This window comes from Esox lucius, chromosome 7 (assembly GCF_011004845.1).
Source record: "Esox lucius isolate fEsoLuc1 chromosome 7, fEsoLuc1.pri, whole genome shotgun sequence".
NCBI classification, from domain to species: Eukaryota; Metazoa; Chordata; class Actinopteri; order Esociformes; family Esocidae; genus Esox; species Esox lucius.
The window spans coordinates 42,973,694-42,999,536 of record NC_047575.1 but is presented as its reverse complement, the minus strand read 5'-3'; the positions used below and the strand labels follow the sequence as shown (position 1 = coordinate 42,999,536).

Sequence of the window (25,843 nt, the reverse complement as noted above, 5' to 3'; positions counted from 1 at the left end):
CTATTATATAAAGATGCCCGTCACCTGTGTGATACAGATCACTTCATATGACACATCTCTGTGACTTTGCAAGGTAAGCAATGACTGTCTGTTATTTGTGAACGAGGAAAAGTAGTTATAGGTGTGGTGCATGTGTCTGGTTTTCTTGAAACATAAATTATACTTACATTTTAGTCATTTAGCAGATGCTTATTGCATTCATTTTAAGGTGCTAGTAAACATCATTCATAATAAGTGTCTTGCTCCAATTTGGCAAATTTATATCAATCATAATGAGTATTTTGCTTCTATTCAACATTTACACGAAGGATTTTTTACAAAATAAAACATACCCTTTTTCAGAACATAATTAGACATTTGTTAATCACTTAATCACAAGATTCCCATGTATTCAGGCATGAGAGCTATTATAAAAAAATGAAATATACAAATGCGTCAGATTTGAACGTGCGCATCTGATTTTCTTACTTGTCCAAAACAGTATTTTGTTTAATTGTATGTCTGCGATAACCTGAACCCCAGATAACAGTCAGTACATCATTGGCCAGTGTGGTTGCATATGGGCCTGAACTGTGCCACATACTCAAGATAAGGGCAGTATGTGTGCCAGAGTTGGGCTGTGGGACAAACCGTTGATTTTGGCACTTGTAAAGTTTTGGCTGTGTCTCTGATGTATTTCTTAGTATTTATCAGTATTATCATTACCAGCTTGACCTTCTTTGGCACTTCTTTGGTCCTTGTGTTGTCAGACACCAGTCGAGACATTGCAAGTTCTCTTGTTAATGCACTAATGATGCAAACAAACAAAGCTACCTAAAGAGTCAGGTATGTGTAAAGCCCATTTTTCAAGTACTGTTTGTACCCCAAAATGGTTGACTATGTAATGTGCTGTTATTTCTAAATGATTCATCTGATTGAGATGGGAATACCCTCAAATTAACGCTCACAGTCTGCACTTTAATCCCATTGTCATTTCATCATTGTAAGAGTAGGAAGGCAAAACCAAGAGTTTTAATGACAGCACTGTATTTAAAAAAATACTGAGTCATTTTGCCGGACCACAAAGGTAGAGCTGGCCTAGATTAGCGAATGTGTCTTACTGAGTGAATGAGTGAGTGGGTGAGTGACTGACTCATTGCCTACCCCTTGTTAAATGGCGTAATGGTTAAAGATGCGCACTATGGAACAACCGGTCCCATGTTCAACTCCTGCCACAGTCACAAGAAATTATGCCTTAGGATTGGTTTGGGAAATATAAAGACTTTGCTGGCTAAGTTATAGGAAGCCTAAAATAGTTCAGGTGGATTTTCAAATAATGTCTCAGGATTTGTTCAGGATACACAAACACTTTGCGGTCTACACAAATCATTAATCTCATTAAAATGGCCAGTGGCAAAAGTCATAGATGCTATTTGTGATGGAGGTTAACTTAATAAACACCGTTACTCAGTTTAACACAATGCTTAAATACTCAAACTTTGCGTGACGAAATTATTTAATGTCAAGACACTATACCGACACCTGATAAGTGTGCAGTTCCGTGGTGTAGTGGCTAAAGACACAGCCTCTCTTGTGGAAGACCCGGGTTTAAATCCATTACGGGCAACAACATCTATCACTTTCAATTGCGGGCCGGCGGAACTAGGCTTGCCCGGTTCCTTTTCTGGTTTTGTCTTGCTTTGCATTGGTCACTTTCAACTCACCTGCATCCTTTCCCTTGTTCTTTATAGGTTGTTGGTTATAAAATTAGATGAAACCGATCTAGTTATAAAACGGAAAGATCCAGCAATTTATACACATAGCAAATAAGGAACACATTATGTTCTTACTTATGATATATTTTAATGCCAGTTAAGTCTACTTTGGAACTTAAGGAAAGTTTGGAGGAAAGTTCAAAGTATATCTGTGTTCATCATTATTAGCAAAATTGTTATTAGCTACTGCAAACCACAAACACTGACAGGGACCACAGCCTGAAAATATACTACCAGATACAGTTAATTTTGGATTTTTAAGACAAGTATGTTGTAGGTAGGAAAAGTAGGTAGGAAAAATGACAGACACAGGCGCCTTGAAAAAAGGTTTCGACTAATGTAAATATAAAAGTTTCCTCTGAAAACTTTGAACAACAATACCAAACCCGTTATGTAGAAGAGTGCGTAATATAATGACGGGATAACGAGATAAAACAAATCAGGTGCCAGTGAAGTGTCTGTGAATGTTTGGCTGCCTTCTACAGCGCTAACAGGCAGACCATTGGTTAGTAAGCCGGTGATTTCAAGCATCAGGGAAGAGGTGCAGGTTAATGGGGAACGGGGACACATGACATCATGTCAAAGCAATGTCACCGTTGTGCTGACTTTATTGTAGCTAGAAGCGTGTAGGACCATACAGATACAGAAACAATCTGCAATCTTCTAAAGTGAAAATTCCATAATGATTTTGAGGTTAGAGCTCAGATTGAAGTTCATTCCACATTTCGGGGGCGTAATAACTACAAGCAGTTTTACCAAATAACACTTGTTGTATAAACAGGGACATCACCAGGTCCAACAGACCACTGGCTCTTAGTGGAAAACAGTACAAAGACAACATATCAACATATCAAATGTTGAAACTGAGAAATGTTGTGTTTAAAAAAAAGAAACATTTTGTTATGAATGCCATTTTGAATATGATGTCAACAACACAAAAAGTCAAAAAGTTGGGAAAGGGGCATGTATACCACTGTTTTGCATCAACTCTTCTTTTAACAATACTCTGTATGCGTTTGCGAACTGAGGAGATCAATAGCTGTAGTTTTGGAAGTGAAATGTATTGCAATTCTTGCTTGATAGAGGATTTCAGCTGTTCAACAGTTCAGGGTCTCCTTTGTGGTATTTTTCGTTTCATAATGCGCCAAATGTTATCAGTGGGTGACAAATCTGGTCTGGAATGCAGGCTGGCCTGTTTAGCATCCGGACACAGAAAGACAGACACAGAATGCAGAATGAAGCCAGAATAACAAATGAAGCCACAAGATAGCGCCATTCACTGTACCCATTGGCCATAATTCCAGGACCTGAATATACATAGGCATTGGTACATGTGGTGGATTTAGCATCCATTCAATCATGTGTTGTATAATGTATAACCCCAGTTAACATGTCAAAAACACAAACCTTCAACAACACACCATTTTCCATCATGTGAAGGAAATATAAATCATATAACCTATTGACAATTTTTTGTCTACAGCTAAACAGCTCTCCAACATATTTTAACTGCAGTACCTTCCCGCAGGTCTTTGAATTTGCCTTTCATGTAATTTGGTTGCACGTACCTAACTAATTGGTTTCCCTCTAGGGGAAGGCTTGTTGACTAAATTATAAAAGAAAAAAACTCTCAGTTTGCAGTGGTTTACGATGTGAAAATTCCCTTTAACAGAATTCACAGCAGTGCTTTTGTGGCTGATTTGCCATCAAACTTGCCATTGTGACTGCAGTGTCCACCAGGGTGATTGTATTAGCAGTTCTCCAACTCTATATTTTTTTAAAGAGTAGTGCTGGTCAGCATAAGCAGGTGAAAGGTCTGGAGTTAATTCCAGGTGTGGCATTCGCATTTGGAACACACAACAGTGCATGTGAAACATGCCATCCTTAGGCAACAAAAAAAATCCACCAGAGACAGAGCAGCAACATTATGAGTGGCCAAATCAACAGTTTGGTACAATTAGAGAAAAACTGTCTGTTCCTTATTCCTTCCTATCTTCTGTTCTGTGTCTTCTTCTATCCTTTTCCACCACACTGACAAATGGCTTACAACTGTTCTCAAAGGTTTGCATACTCTTGGAGAATGTGTAGTATATGTACCGTTTGTAAAGAAAACAGCAGGAAAAACACATTTGATTTGTTATGGGATTCCCATTCAACTGTAGGTCATAACAGAATGGCACAATCATAAAACAAAACATGGCAACAAAGATAACTAATGATAAATAACTGACCCCTGTTCAAATGTCTCCATGCCCTTAGTTCTTAATACTGTGTATTGCCCCCTTTAGCATCAATGACAGTGTGCAGTCTTTTGTAATAGTTGTCTATGAGGCCACAGATTCTTGCAGGTAGTATAGCTGCCCATTCATCTTGGCAAAATGCCTCCAGGTCATGCAAAGTATTTGGTCGTCTTGCATGAATCGCACGTTTGAGATCTCCCCAGAATGGCTTGATGATATTAAGTTCAAGTGATTGTGGTGGCCACTCCAGAACCTTCATCTTCTTCTGCTGTAACCACTGGAGGGTCAACTTGGCCTTGTGCTTAGGGTCATTGTCGTGCTGGAATGTCCAAGAGTGTTCCATGCACAGCTTTTGTGCAGAAGAATGCAGATTGTCTGGCAGTATTTTCTGATAACATGCTGCATTAATCTTTCCATCAATTTTCATAAGATTCTTTGTGCCTTGAGAGGTCACATACCTCCAAAACAGCATGCTTCATAGTGGGGATGATATTCTGTTCACTTGGGCCTCAGGTGTGGGAAATTCACCTTTAACTTCACCTGTGTGTATCACCTTGGGTGTCTGTAACAAGGCCAAACATTCAAGGGTATGTAAACTTTTGATCAGGGCCATTTGGGTGATTTCTGTTATTATTATGATTTAAAAAGGAGCCAAACAACTTAGTGATAATAAATGGCTTCGTATGATCACTATCCTTATACAAAAGACCGTTTTTTTGCATAATCAGTCATATTTTCAAAATCAATGCCAGAATTTCATAATTTCTGCCAGGGTGTGCAAACTCTTGAGCACAACCATACATCAAGATCAACACCTCATGTTCTTCCTTTCCCAGATTTATGACACTATCAGCACATCTGGCACTCCTCTTCTTGTCCAAACACAATGACTTCATGATTTTCCACAAAGCCCAATGCTTAACTAGAAATATACATTGTAAAATTCATAAATATATCAGGCCAGTAAATTATCTTAACAGTTTTACCAGAATAGATATATTTATTGTCCTACCTATACAATATTCTTGCAGTTGTAAAAATGCTCTTGTCCTTTTTACACAGCAACTCCACAAAAGAGTGGGAAGTTAAGAAAACTCATAAGAATGATGATTTGGATTAAATAAAAACAGGGACATATACACTCACCTAAAGGATTATTAGGAACACCATACTAATACTGTGTTTGACCCCCCTTTTGCCTTCAGAACTGCCTTAATTCTACGTGGCATTGATTCAACAAGGTGCTGAAAGCATTCTTTAGAAATGTTGGCCCATATTGATAGGATAGCATCTTGCAGTTGATGGAGATTTGTGGGATGCACATCCAGGGCACGAAGCTCCCGTTCCACCACATCCCAAAGATGCTCTAATTGGGTTGAGATCTGGTGACTGTGGGGGCCATTTAAGTACAGTGAACTCATTGTCATGTTCAAGAAACCAATTTGAAATGATTCGAGCTTTGTGACATGTTGCATTATCCTGCTGGAAGAAGCCATCAGAGGATGGGTACATGGTGGTCATAAAGGGATGGACATGGTCAGAAACAATGCTCAGGTAGGCCGTGGCATTTAAACGATGCCCAATTGGCACTAAGGGGCCTAAAGTGTGCCAAGGAAACATCCCCCACACCATTACACCACCACCAGCCTGCACAGTGGTAACAAGGCATGATGGATCCATGTTCACATTCTGTTTACGCCAAATTCTGACTAACATTTGAATGTCTCAATAGAAATCGAGACTCATCAGACCAGGCAACATTCTTCAACTGTCCAATTTTGGTGAGCTCTTGCAAATTGTAGCCTCATTTACCTATTTGTAGTGGAGATGAGTGGTACCCGGTGGGGTCTTCTGCTGTTGTAGCCCATCCGCCTCAAGGTTGTGCGTGTTGTGGCTTCACAAATGCTTTGCTGCATACCTCGGTTGTAACGAGTGGTTATTTCAGTCAAAGTTGCTTTTCTATCAGCTTAAATCAGTCGGCCCATTCTCCTCTGACCTCTAGCATCAACAAGACATTTTTGACCACAGGACTGCCGCATACTGGATGTTTTTCCCTTTTCACACCATTCTTTGTAAATCCTAGAAATGGTTGGGCGTGAAATTCCCAGTAACTGAGCAGATTGTGAAATACTCAGACCGGCCCGTCTGGCACCAACAACCATGCCACGCTCAAAATTGCTTAAATCACCTTTCTTTACCATTCTGACATTCAGTTTGGAGTTCAGGAGATTGTCTTGGCCAGGACTACACCCCTAAATGCATTGAAGCAACTGCCATGTGATTGGTTGATTAGATAATTGCATTAATGAGAAATTGAACAGGTGTTCCTAATTATTCTTTAGGTGAGTGTATGAAATCCAGTTTAAGTAATTAAAAATTAAAAGAACAATCAATCCCAATGTGCATTTGTCCATTTTTTTTTTTAATTCAGACTCCATTAACAAGTATCAGGCTTTGTTCTTTAAAACACAAATACAATCTCAGTTGTATCAAAGGCAAACAAACAAAGGCAATCTAACAAAAACTGTATTATTTAACCAATCCAACCATTTCAATTTAAATCTCAGGTGATTTGTGGAGAAAATACTCTCTTTTAGCTGTTTTCACCCTCTTTTATATGACATATTGGATTCAAATTCATTCCTCATGGGACACTGTGTGTTTTCCTTAACTTTAAAGATAATTACTTTAAATTGTGTATCCTTCAATTGACCACTCTTCCTGTTTCCAGGCGAGGAGAGAGAAAATACAATATTTTAAACTTTTTGGAAAAAAAAACATTTTATCCCATTCAAATTTTCTAATTCATAATTCGGTTAAGGTATCCCCATGTGTATCAGCTAACAGCTCAACACATGGTTTTGCAACCAACTCCTAAGGTTTAGGCCCTACTGAATAAAAAGACATTGTCGACGCATTTGTGCATTTTGGTTTACATCAAGCATGACAAAACAAAATAGGCTAATTTCTTGGATGCCTTTTTGGAAATCATTTTTGGAAATATACAGAACTCCTAATCAATGATTAAAAGCTCATGTTCAGTTCCTGTTATTGTCAGTGAATCCTCCATCTTAGATTCCTGGGACACCTTTGACCCTTCCTGCACAGCATGTGGGCAGAATGCCTCATCTTCCAGCATTCTTGTCCATCTTGTTTTACTCCATTCTTTGTCTACGAACTAACTTACTTTCTTTTCCTCTTACTAAATTTAAATTCCAGACATCATTAGTTTAATCCGTTTCTTTCTTGATGATGTAGATATTTGAGCTCTATATTTAAATATCAGAGCATGCGATCAGGGCCAGCAGTCCCATTTTACTCGTGTTGTAGGGTATTCCAACTACTGGAGGACAGCATTATTCCTATTACTGGAGGACAGCATTATTCCTACTCCTGGAGGACAGCATTATTCCTACTACTGGAGCCCAACTGAAAACCAGACAGAACCAGGTGAAGGAGGATCTTAGCTAATTAGTGACCTCATTAACCAATCAAGCACAAGGTGAGAGTGAAAACCTACAGAAACTCTGTGAGAGATTCACATGGATTGACTAGGCGGGGATTAACCAGGAGGGATAAGGTTTTTTGGACTTCCAATGCTATTGCAATTCTTGACTCTGTTCTTTTTATGGATTCAAACTCACACTGAAAATCAAAGTAAACAAATGAAATCACAAGCTTTTCCAACTTGCGTGAATTTCATCACAGCAACTCATAATGTGACTCAGTAGTGTGTATGGCCCCAACGTGCCCCAACGTGCCACTCCTAACAATGTCTTGGTATGCTTCTGATGAGACAGAGGACGGTGTCCTGGGGAATCTCCTCCGAGACCTGGATCAGGGCATCAGTGAGCTACTGTAACGTCTGTGGCGCTATTTGGCGGCACTGGATGCACCGATCCATAACGTCCCAGAGGCTCTCAGCTGGATTCAGGTCTGGGGAATGTGAGGGCCAGTCAATGGCATCAATGCCTTCGTCATCCAGGAACTGCCTACACATTCTGACCACATGAGGCCGGGCATTGTCCTGCCCCAGGAGGAACCCAGGGCCCACTGCACCAGAGCTAGTTTTGACGATGGTTCTGAGGATTTCATCCCGGTACCTAACAGAAGCCATGGCATAGTACGTGGAGTACGTGGAGGTCTGTGCGTACCTCCAAGTATATGCCTCCCCAGATGCCTCAATGCTTGGACACAGTGGTGGGGAGGTAGGACAACCTCGGGCCACCAGCCAGAGTCGCTGCTGGACCGTAGTGCTGGTGAAGACCGCAGCACCCATGGAGCTGCCCAGCGAGTTGCCCAGCTGCAGCCCACTCCCGGTGAGGTGTGGCCTGAAGCTTTTGGGGGAAATGTGGCTTCAATTCGCCCCAGGGAAAACCACTAGGCCTCATCAGGAGGAGGCTAAAAGGGCTCCTAGTAAAGCAGCTCTGGGTAGCAGCAGAGAGTGGATGCTAAAACCCACCCCTGGGTTTTTGTTTTATCTCTTCCACTGTTATATTAATAAATGCCTTTCTGGGCCCAGACCACCGGTACTGCTTCCATGCCCTGTGTCTCGCCCATTACATGTTTAATACAAAGAAACGGTGCAGATGATGTACTTATCATATACATAATTCTGACAGATTAGTCTACTTTACAGGTTTAAGAAGGTTTAGGGGAAACATTCAAAGTATTTATTTCAACCCGCAAGACATTGGGTTGGTTGGCAACTGATTGATCAATGGCACCACATATCTGGACAGTGGCAACATGCTGATGTGGATTCCTTCACTGAATATTCATTTTCTGATATTCGGTTAGGTTTTACTTTATAAGACAATGTCCAAATATGAGGGAAATGATCAATGCCGTGTTGATAAGATAGCAACTGGGAGTAGGTGTGCACTTGTGAAATTCGGTTGTGACGGTTTACAGCGGAACACGTGAACTTTATATACCAATAGAACCTAGCCTTTGGGATTTTAACATGGGTGCTTTTGTGTCAGCAACAGCAGTGTAAAAGAAACAAAGTGACAATATGCACTGCTTAGTTCATAGATCAAAATTTTCAGTGCCACTACCTCTCCAGATGTAGGTAAAAAATAAGGGTTATCTAATAAAAAATAAAAAACAACAGTGTTAATTTATTGAAGCTGTATGCTTTGTGCCTCCTGGATCTTTAGCATTTGTTTTTTGGTGTGGGGGGGGTGCACGTGCAGCACATTCCTATAACATTAACATAATCTTGACAATGATTATATAGTGATCCTTTACAGCAACTGTCCCTCACTCAGACATGTTGACGACGCAATCAGGCCTGGCCGTAGTCTGTCTGGTCCTCTTGTGGACGGAGGCCCAGGGGTTCAAGGTGCTCTGGGCAGGCAGATCTAATACCCATCAAAACATCACTACGGCAGCCATCTTACAGACCACTGCCCAGGCGTGCAAGGGCTTGGCCTCTGTTGAGGGAAGAGACTTCACTCTGCCGGTGAGAAACGAAACCACACAACTACTACACAGGACTACATACTCATACAGGTTAAAACTTTGAAAACACCTCAATTATTCCAGTGTTTATTGAAAATCACAGTGTTTGTATTCTGAAATTAAAGCATAGAACAAATAAACAATTGGAGACAAAAAACGAGAATAATATTTGAATCATCAAAGTAATCTTTTGCAATTTCTTTAAAGGAAAGACATACTTTTAGGAGTTCTAATGGTCTCTCTGTTTTCCTTGGTCAATTGCCCTTTTCTCACCATTATGAGTGCAATATACTATTCCTCCAGTACAATACGCCAGTACAACACTGTCCAAATAATGCTAAAGAGGGTGTAATAACACAGTTCCAATACTGCATTTATACAGACAGCGGGTTTGTAAGTAATCAACAAACGTTTAGGGTCACCTGAAGAAATATTTGGCATCGAGTTTCAAGAACAAATCTACTTCCATTGCAGCAGAACAGCTGCACGTTTGTTCTTTTCTTTCCTCTGGCAGTGTACCGCTTAACTTTGTACCATTTTAGGTTATTCACTGGACTTTAAATTTAAATACAAACTGGATAAATGGGGGTGTTCTAAATTTATTGACCAATAGTGTATATAGTACTGGTTTGGTTATCCCTAGGAAATAATGTATACATGTTATCTATTATGTAGTCACTTTGTGGGTATTATTTTAACTGAATCCAGTGTCTAAGCTATAACATATGCGTGTGTGTGTATGTGTGCTGTCTGTCTCTGCGTGTATATGGCCATGTCTGTGTGTGCTTGCGTGGTTGTGTGATTGTGTTTGTAGCCGGGACCCTTGACAGCAGAGACCCTTGCTTTAGCCTGCTCCTCATCTGGGTCTGTTAGGACTTTCCAGAGTGCCATCTCACAGATCAACAAGAGAAATGCCAGAGTTGACATTCGTCACGTCTTTAATGCTGAGTATCACTTTGACAATGAGATGTTTGTGGTGGGGCGGAAACTCATCACAGATGGCATGAACTCAGTCAAATCTAGCACCAAGCAAGGAAACTTTGAGACAGCAAGACAGACGCTGGGAGGAATTTTACACACCTTACAGGTGCATTTTAAAACAGATGATTCTCATTAATGAACTGAAACTGAAAAAAAACTTTTAAACCACTTGTGGATCTTTTCATTTTTAGGACTTCTACAGTCACAGTAACTGGATTGAACTCAACAACCAAGTGCCACATTTTGATCTCATCAGAGCTGATGTGCCTGATATCGGCCCAGTTGCAGGTAGCCTAGAGGTTACAGTGTTGGGCCACTAACTTGCTTGAAACCAAAGACTATGTAAGGGGAGTTAGTTTTTTCCTTTTACATACCAGGTAAAGGAAGATGAATATTTTTACTCTTTACAAGGCCGGTCCAACGGTTTGAGGTGATGCCTTCAGTACACATACACTGCAGAAGCGTGGAAAAGCCATGAAAACTCTTTCATTACATTTCTTTCCATTTTTGAAAAATATAAACTTTGTACCAATAAATCATACAGGCAAGGGAATTTTAACTGTAAGAATATCCAAGAGCAGATTTGAAATTCATGTTTTGATAGTAATGTAAGGCAGTAAGGTAGATGGCACATTCATATTCATATTTATACTGAGAAAACAAACCGGGTGTGGGATGTAGTTGTATTCAGAGCTATAATGTCCCAACTTCGTGCCATTCGTAAAAGTGATGGAATGATGTTTTATATCCACAGTGATTTTAGGGCATATACTTCTGTGTAGCAAAATGCCAGGATGGTGTTTTTATTATGAAACATCTACTCACCAGATAAGGACACACCCACATGTCAGAACTGTGTCGGGGCCGACTGCCGGAACAACATTCTAGAAAACATAATCCGAGATAAGAAGCTGACCTCTGGATATTTTGGACTTGTGCCCTTTTTCTCCAAGAAACCAAAAGGTAGATCAATTTGCTATATGAGTCTACAGCCAGCCAGGCAGTCACTTATCTTATTTCATAAGATTTACACCATTAAATGACTGACAGTGGCTGTAATGAGTTGGGGGGGGGGGGGTTATTGATTATTTTGAAGAGGATGGTGACAAGGCAAGCCAAGTTGTTCAGTTTTCAGAATGAAATGTTTTATATAAGGATAAACAAAATCCTAGCTTGAGTCAACACTAGTATCTACAGTCAACCCAAAAAGTACTGGCACCATTCATGAAATTGAGGAAAATGAATTAAAAACAATATAATACGATATAAACAATGAGCTCAAACATTAGGGGAGCCGAATATTTACACCGATCAGCCATAACATTATGACCACCTGCCTAATATTGTGTAGGTCCCCGTTTTGCCAACAAAACAGCCCTGACCCGTTGAAGCATGGACTCCACTAGACTTCTGAAGGTGTGCTGTGGTATCTGGCACCAAGACATTAGCAGCAGATACTTTAAGTCCTGTAAGTTGCGAGGTGGAGCCTCCATAGATCGGATTTGTTTGTCCAGCGCATCACACAGTTGCTTGATTGGATTGAGATCTGGGGAATTTGGAGGCCAAGTCAAAACCTTGAACTTGTTGTGTTCCTCAAACCATTCCTGAACCATTTTGGCTTTGTGGCAGGGCACATTATCCTGCTGAAACAGGCCAATGCCATCAGGGACTACTTTTGCCATGAAAGGTTGCACATGGTCTGCAACAATGCTTAAGTAGGTGGTACGTGTCAAAGTAACATCCACATGAATGGCAGGACCCAAGGTTTCCCAAAGCACCACACTGCCCCCTCCGGCTTGCCTCCTGCACGTGGGGAGCCAGCCTTCGTTCCCCACGTGCTTCAGTGAATCTTGGCCGCCCATGACCCTGTCGCTGGTTTAACGCTTTTCCTTCCTTGGACCACTTTCGATAGGTACTGACAACTGCAGACCAAGAACACACCACAAGGGCTGCAGTTTTGGAGATGATCAGACCTAGTCGTCTAGCCATCCAAATTGGGCCTTAGTCACATTTCCCTTAAGCTACTTACACACTAGAAGCGGCATCTGCTGGCCGAAAAAACCTTGTTTCAATTAATCATATGCGGCAATTAGGGCGGCATGCAAAGAGGCAGAAATGTTAAGAGTTTTTCTGGGGATCGAGTTACTCTGACGCCATTCATGTTTCGGTCAACATCTACTCTTCCTTGCCAAGTATGTTACTATAATAATTTCAGTTAGTCATACATACCTAACTAAACTAAATGTGAAATATCGTTTCGGTACGTGTTATGATCCGAATGAATATAGTTTAGTTTAACCATGCACATAACTTTTTGTGTGGAACAAAAATTCTGAACTCAGAGCCTTGGCTGCCCATGACCCTGTCGCCGTCCAGTGGCACCATCCAGTGACAAGAGGCAAAAGTTTAACAGAGATGAGCTTCTAAAGCTGCCATGGCAGCCAGGGTAGGAGGCAATGCCGTCCAGCATTCATTGAAAGTAATGGAGGAGGCAGCACTTGCTGGTTTCAGTGTGTAAACAGCCTTACACTTGCCCATTATTCCTGCTACTAACACATCAACTCTGAGGACAGAATGTTCACTTGGTGCCTAATATATCCCACCCACTGACAGGTGCCATGATAACGAGACTATCAATGTTATTCACTTCACCTGTCAGTGGTCATAATGTTATGGCTGATCGGTGTATATTTCAATAATATTTATATTTATTAATATAAATAATATTTCAAACACAAAACCTTTTATTGATAGTATCATATTTCCTACAAAATGGATGTTTCAAAAGGATTGGCACCACTGAAGAATATTTATTTAAAAAACGAATTGTAGTCTGTTATAAAGAATGTATGCTTTTTAGTTTGTCTCATTCTCCAAGAAATGTATTGATGCCCTTTCAAGGATATGAATACATAAACAACAGAAAAATACCAATAAGCACTGGCAATTGTCAAAACGTTTCAGAGGTATGTAACATTTGCAAATTACCAAGAAGAGCATGCATGTGAATTTTGCCCCCATGCTCGGTGAGGAAGATGCTGTGGTAGGCAAAGAAGAATCCAAGCATCCCAGTTCCAGAACTGCACAGTCTGTTGGGATCTTGGAGTTATCAAGTCTCAAAATGCACTCTTAGATGCCTCCTCCATGTCAAAAAGCTATTTGTAAGGGTTGCAAGAAGGAAGCCCTTCCTGGGCTCAAAGCAAAAACTTAATCACCTGAACTTTCCCAAGAACAGATCAAATGAGATACAAATTGCATGTTTGGCAAAAAAAGGGGACTGCATATAATGAAAAGCATCTGACATCCACAGTAATATTAAGGGGATCTTGTTAAGATGGGTGTAATAATGAAACGCACTAAGTACTAGGGATGCAACAGTAGTGGGCCCATGGTTCGGTACGTAACACGGTTTCTGAGTCACGGTAACGGTACGGTTTGGGTATGAATTATTTCATCATGTTAGATTTGTTTCCGCTTGAGTAGCCTTTCAGTGGCAAAGCAATGCTTGCAGACTGTACTTTGTTTACAGTCTTCTTACCCTGTATTAAACGCTGTATCCAAAATGTTCCCACACAGCAGATTTGAAAGACAGTTGTGCCTCTTCAAATTTGCTCCCCTCTGTCTCGCTAGCCCTTGTCATTGGCTCAGAGATTTGTTTTTAGTTTCCCCTCTCTTCATGGGGCCCCTTTAGAGAGGTTTCCTACAGAGATGTCATTGCAAAACGTTCATTGGTTGTTTAACGGGGAGTGGGTTGCGGTCACTGCTATTGACGCATTTTGAGACATTGCTGTGGAGTAAAGTATGTCAGCCCTCAGGAGCCCCCTAACAGCACCAAGCAGTTGCCTGCCTTACCAGTTCAAGCTACGCGTCTGGTTCTGTGGATCAGAATCTACAACGTGTGTGTAGTCTGCAGCACAATAAGCATGTTATGGAAATTATATGAACATGACCAGCATATCATAAATCTGCAGTTCATGTGTGCGTAGTGAACCGTAAGGGATTACAAGTAATCCGTTTCATGTAACAGATTACAAAAAAAACAGTAACTCTAATCCATTACGTAACCAACTAAAATATTGTAATCGGATTACAGATATATTTTTTCAAAAGATATGATTACTTTTGGATTACTTCAATTTTAAAAGAATAGCAAAATAATATGACACGTTGCATGTTTGAGTTTTTTATATAATGTTTTAAAAACATCTTAGTAGTAAATGTAGGGTATAATGTGTCAGAATGATGATTTATGTCCCTGGAGGGCGGGACTTCCGGATTGATGTGACAGTTGGGCGGGACATCCGGTTTGTAGGTTGGGACTTCCTGTATGACGTGTGTTAGGGCGGGACTTCCGGTGTGATGTATGGACTTCCTGTATGGGTGACTTTGTAATTTATGATTACATTGATGTGTCCGTGTTTGATGTCTCACAGTGACTGATGAGCAACCCAGACTAGTGTCATAACAGGTGGTTATGTTTGATGATTAACAAATGGGGCTTAGGGTTCCGGATGTTAAATTCCCAGGCAATAAATAAGTGTTGGGTCAGCGGTAAGATGTTTGGTGTTTACTACTACTGATAGTTTTTGGGTGTGATCATCATGCGTGCAAAGGTGGGCGCACATAACCAGATTAGTGACCGCAAGCGCTAGATTTAATGGTAAAATGTATTTGTGTGTGGGTGTTCACGATTGCACACGTGCATTCGCGTGCCTGGGGCTTTTGCAACATTTTGACAACGTTTGTGGTTGTGTAGCAAAACATCAGACTACTGCATATTTAGTGTACGCAAGTGTATGCAAATTCCGTTTTTGGCTAGCTATGTAAACTCGAACATTGATTGATCACGCAAAATGTGTTCAATTCGTTATAGGCTATTCCTATTTGCCTCTTAATATTAAAGAAATCTAAAATAAATTAAAAGTAATCGGATTAGGTTATTGAATTTGAGTAATCGAAAAGTTACGTTACTGATTAGAGACAGGTGACCTGTAACTGTAACGGATTACATTAAAAAAGTAACCTACCCAATCCTGATAGTTCGATAACATTCCGTATACCATTGCATCCCTACTAAATTCCAGAAAATATAGGCCCAAACCTGGTTGCCTCTACCAGGATGTTGAGGCCGTGGTCGGGCCTTTCAAGAAAACAATGACTCCAAACATAAAACAAAAATGGTTGCGGGACCACAAAATCTATGTTTTTAAATGGCTCTCTCAGTCTCCGGACTTGAGTCCAATTGAAAACCAGTGGTATGAATGGAAAAGGGCAGTTCACAAACACAAATATAAGACTATCAAGGATCTTGAAATGTGCTGCATACAACTGGTGTGTTTTTTTAATGAATATTACTCAGTTTCATGAAGGATCCCAATATTATTTATTGTTAACTGTAAAGTACTGTGTATTTTAGAGAAGCATAAAACCACAATGTATTGTGGGGAAATTGGAACAAATAATAATCAGTTGTTATGATGCAAAGATATTTGTAGATCAGTCATTCTGCAGTTGCCTCAAGTCATGCTGACGCTAAACATGTTAACACAATTGGCAGAATACGCTTTGAGAGAAAAGTGCATACAATTTGAATGAAATTACACTTCAGCTTGTGTAAGTGCAGTCAGAATCAGGTCTATCCCGTCCAGACCCAGTAATAAACTGACAAAAATAGAAATAGATAATACAATAAGAGACGATCCTCGCGGCAGATTGTCCATGTCATTTCTATTGGTGTTGGCAGGGAAGTGCAGCCATGGGGGTGGTTTTGACAGGACAAGCAGTCAAGAGCCTGTAGGTGGGATCAATAAGGACTCATTAGACTCCAGCCATGGTTACCTGCACATCCAAGCGGCAGAGGTGGCCGGGGCTGCAACCAGGGAGCTTCTGCAGGACATCAGAGGAGCTGCTGGGGACCGCGACTTTCTGCGGTGTGTGGAATAAAACTGTATCTCACACATCTCAATCTACCCCTCGTGCAATATTTTTTTTCTTCCCCAAATCAAAATAAAAGGTTATCACTTTTTTTCTCTCAACACCCCCCCCCCCCCATTACACATGCACACTCTCAGGATGATGGGGATCTCTACGAATGGATCCAGTGTTTTGTGTTTTGTGATCGACACCACTGGCAGCATGTCGGATGACATCGATGCGGTGAGGAAGGTGACCTCATTCATCATCGACAGCAAGAAAGGAACGGCAGTCCAGCCCTCAGCCTACATCCTGGTTCCTTTCAATGACCCAGGTGAGAACAGGTGTTTATAGGTCCTAAAACATGTTGTCCCCCCGCTTTTGCGGTTTAACCCATAGTACTCTCCTAACCATTGATCTCAATCAGTCCAATTGGGTATGTTATACATATTTGCTCTGACCACTGGGTTACGCAGAAACTTGGCACGGCAAGCACATTTTCCTTATTTCAACATAGAAGCATGTGTTAACACTAGAACCGCCAGGCCTTTTTTACCCCCTATAACCATGAGAGCCAAACGCCGTTTGGCGTCATTAGCATAGGAATCGTTCTGTTTAGCAGCATCACCATCAAGCCAGAGCATCAGTTTATCTAGTGGATCGTTGTCAAACTTAATAGAATATTCTTTAAAAAATTATGAAATACAGAATTTGTTTGTTTTAAATGGTTAATGAATTTGAAAAATACAAGAATGTGTTTGTATTGAAGGTCTCATCATACAAAAAAAACGACTAAAAAAAGAATACATAGAAAAAGAAGAAAGGTCCGAAATGAATAGGCTGTGAATCACAGTAGTGGGTTTATCAGGTTGATTTCAACGCCAATGCTTAGCTCTAGTCTCCTAGATTATTGGCATATAGGGTTTTTCTATAGGTGACATGAAAACATTATCCAAAAACCGAGAGGAGCTATTAGAAAAAGACTAGGTCCGAAATGAATAGGCTGTGAACGGCGCGTCTTTGCAGGTCTCTTCCGCAGGTTATAGTGGGACTATCCAGCGCCAATGCATAGCTCTAGTCTCCTAGATAACTGGCATATGATATTTTTCTATAGGTGACATCAATAAATTATTGAAGAATCGAGAGGAGCTATTAGAACAATGAGGCCCGAAATGAATACGCAGTGAACCGTGCATTTCAGGTTGTAGTGGGGCTATATAGTTGATTTCAACGCCAAAGCATACAGTGGGGAGAACAAGTATTTTGCAGGTTTTCCTACTTACAAAGCATGTAGAAGTCTGTAATTTTTATAATAGGTACTCTTCAAATGTGAGTGCCGGAATATAAAACAAAAATCCAGAAAATCACATTGTATTATTTTTAAGTAATTAATTTGTATTTTATTGCATTACATGAGACCAAAGAGCTGCGTAAGGACATCAGGGATAAAATTGTAGACCTGCACAAGGTTGGGATGGTCTACAGGACAATAGGCAAGTAGCTTGGTGCAATTATTAGAAAATAGAAGAAGTTCAAGATGACGGTCAATCTCCCTCGGTCTCGGGCGCCATGCAAGATCTCACCTTGTGGGACATCAATGTTGCGAAGATGGAAGAATGAAGATTTTAAAGTCTGTTTGACGTGGTGATCAAAGGAGAGTGTAGAGTCCAGAATGACGGCAAGGTTACGTGCGTGGGGGGATGGAGAAACAACGGTGTCATGGCTGCGGAGATTGAAAGTGCCAGTTTGGGTGAGGGTGGATTTGGTTCCAATGAGTAGAAGTTCTGTTTAGTCACTGTTTAGTTTGAGGAAGTTGTCCTTCATTCATGCTTTTATTGCAGTCAGGCTGGATTCAATATGGGTCAGAGGTGGGTTGGTGGCTAGATATATTTGTGTATCATCAGCTTAGCAGTGGAAATTTTGGTTGAAGTGGCAGAGGAAGGGAAAGGATGTAGAGGATGAAGAGTAAGGGACCACGTACTGAGCCCTGAGGGTGACCTTGAGTGACTGTGGCTGAGTCAGAGTTTAGGCCTTTGAGTGAGATGAAATGGGGTCTGTTAGTGAGATAGGAATTGAGCCAGGGGAGTGCAGTTCCCTCAACACCCAGCCCCTCGAGCCTGGTGAGCAGAATCTGGTGGTTAATGGTGTCAAAGGCAGCACTCAGGTCGAGGAGAATGTTTAAGGAACCGGCATCAGCAGAGAGGAGAAGGTCATTGACGACTTTGAGGAGTGCAGTTTCTATGCTATGGATTGGCCGGAAACCAGACTGAAGAGGCTCATATAGATTATTTTTCAGGAGTTAGGCTTGGAGCAGTGAGGCAACAGTTCTTTCAAGAGCTTTTGCCAGGAAGGGGAGGTTGGAGATGGGGCGGAAATTAAGGTTATCAATTAAGGTTGATGTTGTCTAGTCCAGGTTTCTTTAGGATGGGGGTGACAGCAGCAGCTTTGTAGCAGGAGGGGACAATACCATTGGTCAGGGAGAGGTTGACTATGATTGTGATGTGTGGACAGAGAGCAGGTATGGAGGCTTTAAGCAGGACTGTGGGAAGAGGATTGTTAGAGTCTGTTGTATTTTCGAATGTCATTATGAGTTTTGTGATGTAAGGGGAATCAACTGGACTGAATGAGGAGAGGTGAGAGTCCTGGGCAGCAGGTGGACAAATATGAAGGTTAACAGTAGGGGGGGCTGTGGTAGTTTGATTAGATAGTGAGTTTATTGTTTATTGTTGTTATTTTATCTTGCAAAAAAGGAGTTGGCAAGCTTTGTGGATAGAGACGAGGGCCCGAGAGTTCATACAGGAGCTGTTGAGTTTGGTTGAGATGTAGGAGGACCTTGTTGTAGAGGGTCAACAGCTTTGATGTTACGAAAGGAGATTGTGTGCTTGTCAGTGTTGTGTGGTACGTTGGAGGAAAATTTGAAATGTATTATCTTATGGTCAGATGGAAATTATAGGGTTCTAGGATGGAGTTATAGGGGTAATGGTAATGCCGACGGAGCAGACGAGATCAAGAATGTGACCTTTGATATGTGTAGGAAAATTAACATGTTGCATACAGTTAAAACAGTCCAGGACAGCGCTGAAATCAGAGGTAAGTCTGGAGCTAGGTGAGTCAAACTGAATATTGATGTCGACAAGCAGGAGAAGGCGAGGGGAGAGTGATGCAGCAATGGTGAGTAGTTCAGCTAACTTTTTTCCGAATTGCATTGCGGAATTGTAGACGCGCTGTACGCTGCCTGCTGTTACCTACCTGGCTACCTGCCAAACTTTTTCGAATTTACTCTATATGAACTAATTGGTCAAATTCTACTTTAAGAGATTACCAACTCAATATTTTTTATCTGTTGACCTCTTACCCAACTTCACTACACCGGGACTCTTTTTGGACATAATTAACGGAACTACTCACCCCTGAACACCCGAGGCTAAGTATCATTAAAATGCCTTATCACTGTAATTGTTGTAGCTACAAAACGGAGGAGAACTATCGTCTTCAGGTAAAGATAGCAGAGTTAGAGTCTCAGCTTCAGACGCAAATGTCAGGCAAGGATTATGTTATTGTAGAAATGAAAGAAACCGCGTCTGTGCCACCGGGAAGAAACGACAGTGTTGTTAGCTTCCTTTACCTATTGCCACAGTGACTCTTTCCAGGCTGAGAAATGTTAAACAAGGTAGTGCTAACAATAGCATCCTTATTAAGATAAAGCCTTCCTCCACCACGGTCACAAATAAAAATGACTGTATCACCTCGCATCTCAAAATGGGACTCCTAAATGTTAGATCCCTTGCTCCAAAGGCAGTTGCAGTAAATGAATTAATCTCTGATCATAAACTAGATGTTATTGGTTTATGTGAAACGTGGCTAAAGCCTAATGAATTAATTGCCTTAAATGAGGCCTCTCTTCCTGGCTATGCTAGTGATCATATCCCTCATGCATCACGAAAAGGAGGGGGTGTAAATATAAATTTACTCTCAAACATATCACTGAGTTTCATTCTTTTGAATTTTTACTCATGAAAGTTAACCAGGCTGAAAAATCATTTTACATAGCTACTATTTACAGGCCATACACAATGTTCCTCAATGAGTTTCCAGAATTCTTGTCTAACCTTGTAGTCATGGCAGATAGTATTCAAATATTTGTCTATTTCAATATTCATATGGAAAAGTCCAATGATCCTCTTCAAAAAGCCTTTGAAGCTATAATTGACTCAATGGGTTTTATTCAACATGTCTCAGGTCCAACACACCGCCACAATCACATCTTAGATTTAGTCCAGTCACGAGAAATAGATATTGTAGATCTAATAATTTCCCCCCAAAATCCTGGATTGACGGATCACCGTCTTATTACATTTACATTTACCGTTAAAACAAGATATCCACTTGCTCCGCAAACATTGAGTTTAAACAGCCATACTATAAATTCCTCTGACTACAAATAAATTCCTTGATATTCTTACAAGTTCGCTCATCAACGACAGAGTAAATAAATCCACAAACGAGCATACTCAACACTGCCAAATACTTTAGATATGGTTGCACCACTAAAAACAAGAAATATGCAACAAGAAACTAGCTCCCTGGTACACAGATAATACTAGAGCACTCAAGCAAGCCTCCAGAAAATTGGAGCGAAAGTGGCGCTCCAACAAGTTGGAAGTACTCAGACTAGCCTGGATAGACAGTACACTACAATACCTAAAATCACTCACATCTGCTCAATCAGCTTATTTCGCCAACCTGATTGAGGTGAAAAAAAACAATCCAAAATTTCTCTTTGATACAGTTGCAAAGTTAACAAAAAAGCAACGCTCAACAAGTGAAGTGGGTCTTCACTTTAGCTGTAATGAATACATGAACTACTTTGATGAAAAGATCATCACCATTAGAAAACAAATAACTGACTCCTCCTTAAATAGTTATGGTCCTCAAAATCTCAGTTGTCCTGAGAATGTCCTGAACCTCCCTGACCAGGTGTCAATGGGGACAATTGAATTTTTTTTATACCGTATCGCTCGACACTTTCACTCAATTTGTTATGGGTTCTAAACCCACAAACTTTCAGCTAGACCTGATTCCAACAAAATCAAGGAGCCATTTCCTGTGCTAGGTCAGCCAATGTTAAACATAATAAATTGCTCCCTTTCCTCTGGATGTGTACCAAACAAAAAACAGCGGAAATTAAGCCTCTTCTAAAAAAACATTTATAGGTCAATATCGAACCTCCTGTTCCTCTCAAAAATCTTAGAAAAATGTGTTTCCCAACAAATTACCTTCTAATGGCCTCAGACAAAGGTTCCGCATCCGTCCTGTTGCTTCTCCGTCTTAGTGCTGCTTTTTACACTATTGATCACTCTCTTCTCTTAGAGGGACTGGAAACCCATATTGGGCTACGTGGACATGTTCTAGCCTGGTTTCAATCTTATTTATCTGAATTATATCAGTTTGTTAGTGTGGATGGCATATCCTCTGACAAGTCAAAGGTATGTTTTGGTGTTCCTCAAGGCTCGGTTCTGGGCCCATTATTGCTCTCACTATATATGCTGCCTCTGGGTGATGTAATCTGAAATCACAATGTCAATTTCCACAATTATGCGGATGACACACTGTTATATATGTCAATGAATTATGGAGAAGCCCCAAAATTACCTACTTTGGAAGCATGTGTTTCAGATATTAGGAACTTCTTGCTTTTAAACTCAAGAAAAACAGAAATGCTTGTTTTAGGACCCAAGAAACAAAGAGCTTTGTTAGCAGATCTCACTTTGAACCTCGACGGCTGCATGGTCTTATCCCAAAAAACTGTAAAAAACCTCGGGGTTACCCTTGACCCTGACCTCTCCTTTGAAGAACATATAAAATATGTCTGAAGTGTTGCTTATTTTCATCTCCGAAACATTGCAAAAATCAGAAAATTTCCATCAAAACGTATGCTGAAAAACAAATCCATGCTTTCAGTACTTCTAGACTAGATGAGTGCAATGCTCTTCTTTCCGTTCACCCTGACAAATCAATAAATAAACTTCAATTAGTGCTGCACACAGCTGCTAGAATCCTAACTGGAACAAAAAAATTTGAACACATTACATCTCTACTAGCGTCCTTGCACTGGCTGCCTTTTAGGTTTAGGGCTGATTTTAAGGCAGGGCCTTTTCTCATAGAGCTCCACTACTGTGGAATGATCTGCCAATTAAGGTTAGAAATGCAAACTCAGTGCAAACTTTCAAGTGTCTACTAAAAACTCATCCCTACAGCACGGTCTATGATTAGGTGTAGCCTGACCCGAGGGCGTGAAGGTGACCAGTAGGCTTGACACTGTCCACCCTTGCTGTCTTGCCAGATGGGCTCTCATCGCCACTTGGATGCCCTCCCTCCAATGCTTTTCGGGGGCGGAGTCACTGGCTTGTTGTTGTCTCTCTGTTGCGCACTCGTGCAATTGGGCTGTACGCTGCTGGCAATACTCAGGGTGGCCTGGTCTAAATTTAAATAGACTCTTGGACTCTTAATATTTCACCCGGCACAGCCAGAAGAGCCTGGGTCCTCTCTAGGTTTCTTCCTAAATTTCGGCCTTCTTAGGGAGTTTTTCCTAGCCACTGAAATTACTACTGTTGTTTGATCCTTGGGGTTTAAGGCCAGGTGTTTTTGTAAAAGCACTTTGTGACATTTGCTGATGTAAAAAGGGCTTTATAACAAAATTTGATTGATTTGATGGATTGAATTGTCAGATGGATTGAATTGTTGAATTATCCTGGGTTTTCTAGTGGGGCTAGCGAGATGATTTAAATGCCAGTGTCTAGGCCCAGACTCCTAGTTTAAGCACGTGTATCGTTTGTGGATAGCTGACTGAGACTGTTTTTTCGAAAAATACAATGTCATTTTTACCTAGTGAATACGATATTATCATATGTGTATTAACATATCAATATTTCATTACCCGCATATCGCAACACCCCTATTACAAACTATGCAAATGTGGAAGCCGACATACTACTAAGGAAAATATGATATACTCTACTGAGGTCGCTGCAGGGTGGTGTGCACAGCTCGTAACAGCAACATTATTTTTATCTTCATTCAACAGTAGCCTATAACCCGCACACTGCCAATATAAATGCATTTAGGCCTACCTATATTAATTTGTACAGTAGATGAAGTCCATTCATTTGTCCTTAGCCATTAATCTGTCAGTGATCATCGCAAACTTTGCTAGGAAATCGAGTTGGAAAAATTGCTTACGGTTATGTTTTTTTCTAGTTAACTAGCTTTGTTCAGTTTACAACATAGTTAGATATACATCTAACTATGTTTTCATCAAAGCTAATTCATGTATTCCAAAAGGAGGGGGGGATAATGGTAGATCAATTCAATGAATGTATAGGCCGAATTACAAATGCTTGAAATGATTATACATGAATTATCAGTATTATGGCTTTGAGCCCAACAAGTGATGTTTTCATTATGATAGGTGACTGTTAAAATTTTATGATCATATTTTGCAATATGGAGAAATTAGAGTCATGTAGGAAACCAGTTTGTTGCTGCATTGCATTTATATATTGTTGACTTTTTTTTACCATATAAATATGTTGAGAGTGCAATGTAGTGTATAAGACATTTGTAACTTCTGGTCAATTAATTCAGTTTCTATTCTCTACTATTCGTGTTTGTGCCACAAGAATTTGGGCCCCTGATGAGGACCACGGACCCTGAGAAATTCAAGGCCCAGATCAATGCACTGACTGCTGCAGGAGGAGGTGATTTCCCTGAAATGTGTCTATCAGGACTTCAGGTACAGTGACATTGACTGACACACCCGTAGTGTAGGACAGAGAAGTACAACTAATATGAAACATCTTTATTTAATCGATTCATACTCTATATCAGCAGTCCTTAAATGGTGAGTGTAACACGGGGAGTCCTTAAATGGGGAGCTTCCAAGGGGATCTCCCAAGGAGATCTGCCAAGGGGATCTTGAGATGTGAAATAGTAAATTTATCGATCAGAACTGTTTTAGATGAAAGTACAGAGACGAAATTCTCTGGCCACAATTAACAGTTTATTAATATTTGCAAATATGAGAAACGTGTCAACCGCTTACACACATAATCGTCTGAGGAGTCTCTGACTCGATACATGTCATTCAACAGTGTATAAGGACAGAAGAGGGGTGTGACAAAATCCTGCACAATCCCCCAACTCAACAGGACACATTCCCTTTGTTCTATTATAACCTAAACTTCACACAAAGGACAGCTCTCCTTCCTCCCCTAAGTAACTTCTTCAATTCTAAGAGTTCCAACCGAACCCGAACAGACAATAGATTCCCTGATGAGTTATACAGATGAGGAGATAAAGAGTAACCATTTCATCTGCTGATACCAGTCAATGATGCCCCCTTGGCAAATACCAGATCCCCCACATTCCTTTTCTAATTTGAATAAGGGGACTCAGTCCTTTAATCAGTGAGAATACATTGTAAAAGAAATTTCCCTAACAGATGACCAGGCAAAATCCTTTAAAATCTAAAAGTCTTTTGGTAGATACAGTGGGGAGAACAAGTATTTGATACACTGCCGATATTGCAGATTGTCCCACTTACAAAGCATGTAGAAGACTGTAATTTTTCAAATGCCTTCAAATGTGAGTGACGGAATCTAAAACAAAAATCCATCACATTGTATGATTTTTAAGCAATTAATTTGCATTTTATTGCATGACATAAGTATTTGATTCATCAGAAAAGCAGAACTCAATATTTGGTACATAAACCTTTGTTTGCAATTACAGAGACTATTCGTTTCCTGTAGTTCTTGACCAGGTTTGCACACACTGCAGCAGGGATTTTGGCCCACTCCTCCATACAGACCTTCTCCAGATCCTTCAGGTTTCGGGGCTGTCGCTGGGCAATACGGACTTTCAGTTCCCTCCAAAGATTTTCTATTGGGTTCAGGTCTGGAGACTGGCTAGGCCACTCCAGGACCTTGAGATGCCACTCCTTAGTTGCCTTGGCTGTGTGTTTCATGTCGTTGTCATGCTGGAAGACCCAGCCACGACCCATCTTCAATGCTCTTACTGAGGGAAGGAGGTTGTTGGCCAAGATCTTGCGATGCATGGCCCCATCCATCCTCCCCTCAATACGGTGCAGTCGTCCTGTCCATTTTGCAGAAAAGCTTCTCCAAAGAATGATGTTTCCACCTCCATGCTTCACGGTTGGAATGGTGTTCTTGGGGTTGTACTCATCCTTCTTCTTCCTCCAAAAAGCTCTATATTTGTCTCATCAGACCACATGACCTTCTCCCATTCCTCCTCTGGATCATCCAGATGGTCATTGGCAAATCTCAGACGAGCCTCGACATGCGCTGGCTTGAGCAGGGGGACCTTGCGTGCACTGCAGGATTTTAATGTTACTAATGGTTTTCTTTGAGACTGTGGTCCCAGCTCTTTTCAGGTCATTGACCAGGTCCTGTCGTGTAGTTCTGGGCTGAT

At 40.8% G+C, this 25,843-nt stretch overlaps 1 protein-coding gene across 2 annotated transcripts in view; it reads left to right on the top strand.

Annotated features, from left to right (window-relative positions):
* Nucleotides 1–25,843, top strand: part of LOC105031266 (von Willebrand factor A domain-containing protein 7-like) — a 42,608-nt gene continuing 16,765 nt past the window's right edge. The window contains exons 1-8 of one of the 2 annotated variants that reach the window (XM_010905594.3): nucleotides 1–73; nucleotides 9,268–9,461; nucleotides 10,275–10,547; nucleotides 10,633–10,729; nucleotides 11,270–11,404; nucleotides 16,185–16,371; nucleotides 16,513–16,688; nucleotides 24,034–24,146. In XM_010905594.3, the coding sequence (XP_010903896.2) occupies nucleotides 9,270–9,461; nucleotides 10,275–10,547; nucleotides 10,633–10,729; nucleotides 11,270–11,404; nucleotides 16,185–16,371; nucleotides 16,513–16,688; nucleotides 24,034–24,146 (1,173 nt within the window). In that variant the 5' untranslated portion in view covers nucleotides 1–73; nucleotides 9,268–9,269. Of the gene's footprint in view, nucleotides 74–9,249; nucleotides 9,462–10,274; nucleotides 10,548–10,632; nucleotides 10,730–11,269; nucleotides 11,405–16,184; nucleotides 16,372–16,512; nucleotides 16,689–24,033; nucleotides 24,147–25,843 lie in introns of both variants that reach the window. The other variant, XM_010905593.3, reaches the window with a different exon arrangement.